The 3,113-nt window shown below is 38.9% G+C and overlaps 2 protein-coding genes across 3 annotated transcripts in view; one reads left to right on the top strand and one right to left on the bottom strand.

The window, feature by feature from the left end:
• Positions 1-200: 200 nt before the first annotated feature.
• LOC147752472 (cytochrome c oxidase subunit 6B2-like) lies at positions 201-810 on the bottom strand. The gene has a single exon (XM_086971490.1). The coding sequence runs from the start codon at positions 694-696 to the stop codon at positions 460-462; it is 237 nt and encodes a 78-aa protein (XP_086827616.1). The 5' UTR covers positions 697-810; the 3' UTR covers positions 201-459.
• Positions 811-991: 181 nt separating this feature from the next.
• Positions 992-3,113, top strand: part of Taz (tafazzin, phospholipid-lysophospholipid transacylase) — a 7,863-nt gene continuing 5,741 nt past the window's right edge. For both annotated transcript variants that reach the window (XR_015313992.1, XM_022846476.2), the window contains exons 1-2: positions 992-1,543; positions 2,830-2,958. Coding sequence is in view for 1 of the 2 variants with exons in the window: in XM_022846476.2 (XP_022702211.1) it covers positions 1,429-1,543; positions 2,830-2,958 (244 nt within the window). In the remaining variant the exon portion in view is untranslated. The remainder of the gene's footprint in view (positions 1,544-2,829; positions 2,959-3,113) is intronic.

Raw genomic sequence — 3,113 nt, 5'->3', positions numbered from 1 at the left:
TGCTAAACCGTGTTAGTCCTTTAACATACTGAATAAATATGGGTAGGGTCTCGCCTTCTTTCTGGGGTAATTTTACTTAGGTACTCGATAAATAGATCAATTCGTTTGTTACCTGTTTAGCACGCAGATCTACAGATGGTAACCCTTTAGTAAGTCCACGCTTTGGCTATAGAAACCCCGTAAAATGAAAACATACTGCATTATATTTTATTCGATTAAAACTACATAGTGGTTCATTTATTAGAAGACTTCGGGGTGCTGTTCATACATCACGTGGCCCCTGGCATTAAGCGGGTGGTAGCTGCAGACGTGCGAAATAAGCTACCGCCCCGATTGCTTTATCGTACAACGACAAAATGAAGTTGATTTTTTTGTTATTTTTGATAGTTCATATTCTCAAAAACACTATAATTGTATTTACGAATTTGACGGCGCTGGCAGTTGCTTCCCTTTTGTTTTTTAAATCCTGCCAGGAAACTGATCCTTGGTGACTTCAGTGTCCCACTTATCGACCCAAGCGTTGGGGCAGAGGGTCCGATACACTTGTTTGAAATACTGGCACGGTTCGTAGCTTTTACCTTTCACCTTCTGGCAACGATGGAAGTCAAGATAGTTTTGATAGCAATTCCTCGTCTGATTAGTGTTCGGGAACCGCGGGTCGAACTGGACAGACTTGGGAAGCTCAGTAAACACCATCTTGATGTTAGGCGGGGACGTCCGTGCACTCAGAGGAAAATCCGATAGCAAAATCTAGAGCGAGCTCAGGACACACTATTTGCTCTCGTATCACTTACGACTTTGTCTCAGAGGACAAACAACACGTTAGATTTCAACCTGCCATCTGTTCAGGATTGGATTTTACACCAAGCAGTGTCTTCTGCATTAATGATGACCTCAAAATAATGCGTATTTTTTAAAAATCAAGAACGAATTCTCTATTTGCTAATACTGTCATCCGTGTCGTAGTCTATAGCTAGGCGGCTATAAAGATCAAGTAGTCCACCAAAAACGTAACAGTTTAACTTAGCTGCTTATTAAGATAGTTTAGCTCGTTCTCACTCTATGTCGACTTTTCGCGCACGTTCTGTTTATTAACTTAATTCACAGAAGGAAATTCGAACTGGTCCAGCGGCGTTTCTATAATCTCTTTTCGCTCTTTCCGAAAACAGCTTTTCTAACAGTTTTTTTTTTGTAAATGAGCCAGCTCGGCCACGCACCAATTGAACCGTTGGTATCAAACGTCCATTTGTCAGTGTCTGTACATATGAAGCAGCAATACACATATGAAAAGACCAAGTGGTTTCGGCAATCGAAATAAAGGACGTGGGGGTAGGAGAAATGAGTGTGTGTGAGTGCGCGACTTGACAATTGTACTTTTCGGATGGAATACTATCGATATATGTGAAGTTATCCGATCTCATCTGTGGCATGCCTTTGGGCGTGCGGTGGCCGCTGCCACCAGCTGGCCGCTCCGGCATCGCGTGGAACGCAGCTAGTCGAATTGTTATGCCGTTAGTTGGCGCTCTAACCAAGGTGTTTGCTAGTGAGTATTAATAATTTCTAATTTCTAGTCAAGGGACATCGTGATCATTGTGCTGGGTAGTGCTTTTAGATGGGCAAAAGCAAATAAGATCTAATCCATGTCTTATCATGTTTACATGATCTTACAAACGAACGTGGGGAGTAGAGTGGAGTGCTAGTTCCAGTTTGTACGGTTTGAAATATGCATGCATTACCTTATTCGTGTTTACAGTCTGCACACTGCAGAAAGGTCTAGTTAGAATGTAAGTGGAAGTTCACACCCATATGAAACCGGTTGATATATTGCGGGACATAATAAAGGATAAAGCCTTGACCTTGAATCGCGGACTGATATGAAGCGATAACGGCGGAACCTAAAGACTAACTAGAACTTAAGAAAAAAACGAAATAAAACAATATACATTTTTTTGCGGATTTTACCCTACAATTTTCTAATTTAAAACTTATTATTCTTACTACTTTCCTTGATGCCTAAAAAAATCTAGCGGTTTTTACATGAAAATACTCTCCTTTGTTCATCCAATTCAGCAGCTAGAAAAATAAAATCACCACCAATTTACCTACTACGTGGAGCGTGACTAAGGTACTGTTGAAATAATAATGATGAACTTTACCTGGTTGCGTCTTATGTTGTAGACATGAATCAATTGTGACACGATTATTATAGCAACGGAAACACTGAAGATTACAAATATGAGCGGCCCGAGGCATTGTGAGAAATGTAAATCGGAACTTGTTCTGTAGATAAAGGCTCTATGTATGTCATTTATAGATAGATATTTACATAAGCAAAAATTTTCCCTTATCTTTCGTAGAAACAAGGCACATTAGCGATGAGTCTGCCTAGGAAGTGCCTGTTATATAGTGAAAGCCACTGTCCCATCTATGGTTGTCAAAATTATTTTTGTTGCGACGCTAGATAATTTGTCAAGCGACAAAAGAGACACCGCTCGTCATTTCTCCTTTTTACTGAACTATAAAAATCAATAAATTATGCTTAGATCTGCGTAAGCATTTAATAAAAGGGACAACAAATAACGCAAGTCGGTGTGACCGCAGAGATGTATTTTTAAGCCTTAAAATAAGTTTCATATGGATTTATGGCTTGGCCAATGTTTTTTCGAAGCGAAGAAATCCTTTGCTGTGTGATATATGTGTATATATTGAATATGGTTACCTCATCCAGTAAGGGTATAGAAACATGCATCAATATATCATGTTCTAAATCGCTTTACACTAAGTAAGTGTACCTTCTAACTGTTTAGATGTTTTTTTCTGTGGTTCCAGGGTTCTGTACAAACGTTCGGTATCACAATGTTGAGATACTTGTTAAAGCAGCGCAAAAACGGCCAACAGGAGTTCCTCTCATAACGGCAAGCAATCATCACTCTTGCATGGATGATCCCTATCTTTGGAGTACGTATTGATTATGTGGAAGGATTTTTATATAGATAAGTAAACTTTATATTAATTATGACCCATTATTTGCTGGAGATGCTTTACTTTTGTATTTAAGCAGACAAGTGAACAAGACATATATATATATATATATATATATATATATATATATA

The sequence above is a fragment of the Varroa jacobsoni genome, unplaced genomic scaffold, assembly GCF_002532875.2.
Source record: "Varroa jacobsoni isolate VJ856 unplaced genomic scaffold, vjacob_1.0 scaffold_1237, whole genome shotgun sequence".
NCBI lineage: Eukaryota > Metazoa > Arthropoda > Arachnida > Mesostigmata > Varroidae > Varroa > Varroa jacobsoni.
This window is presented reverse-complemented; position numbering and strand designations above follow the sequence as displayed.

Excerpts from the sequence above, each read along its gene's own strand:
- LOC147752472 (XM_086971490.1), bottom strand. The coding sequence starts at position 696 with ATGGTGTTTACTGAGCTTCCCAAGTCTGTCCAGTTCGACCCGCGGTTC.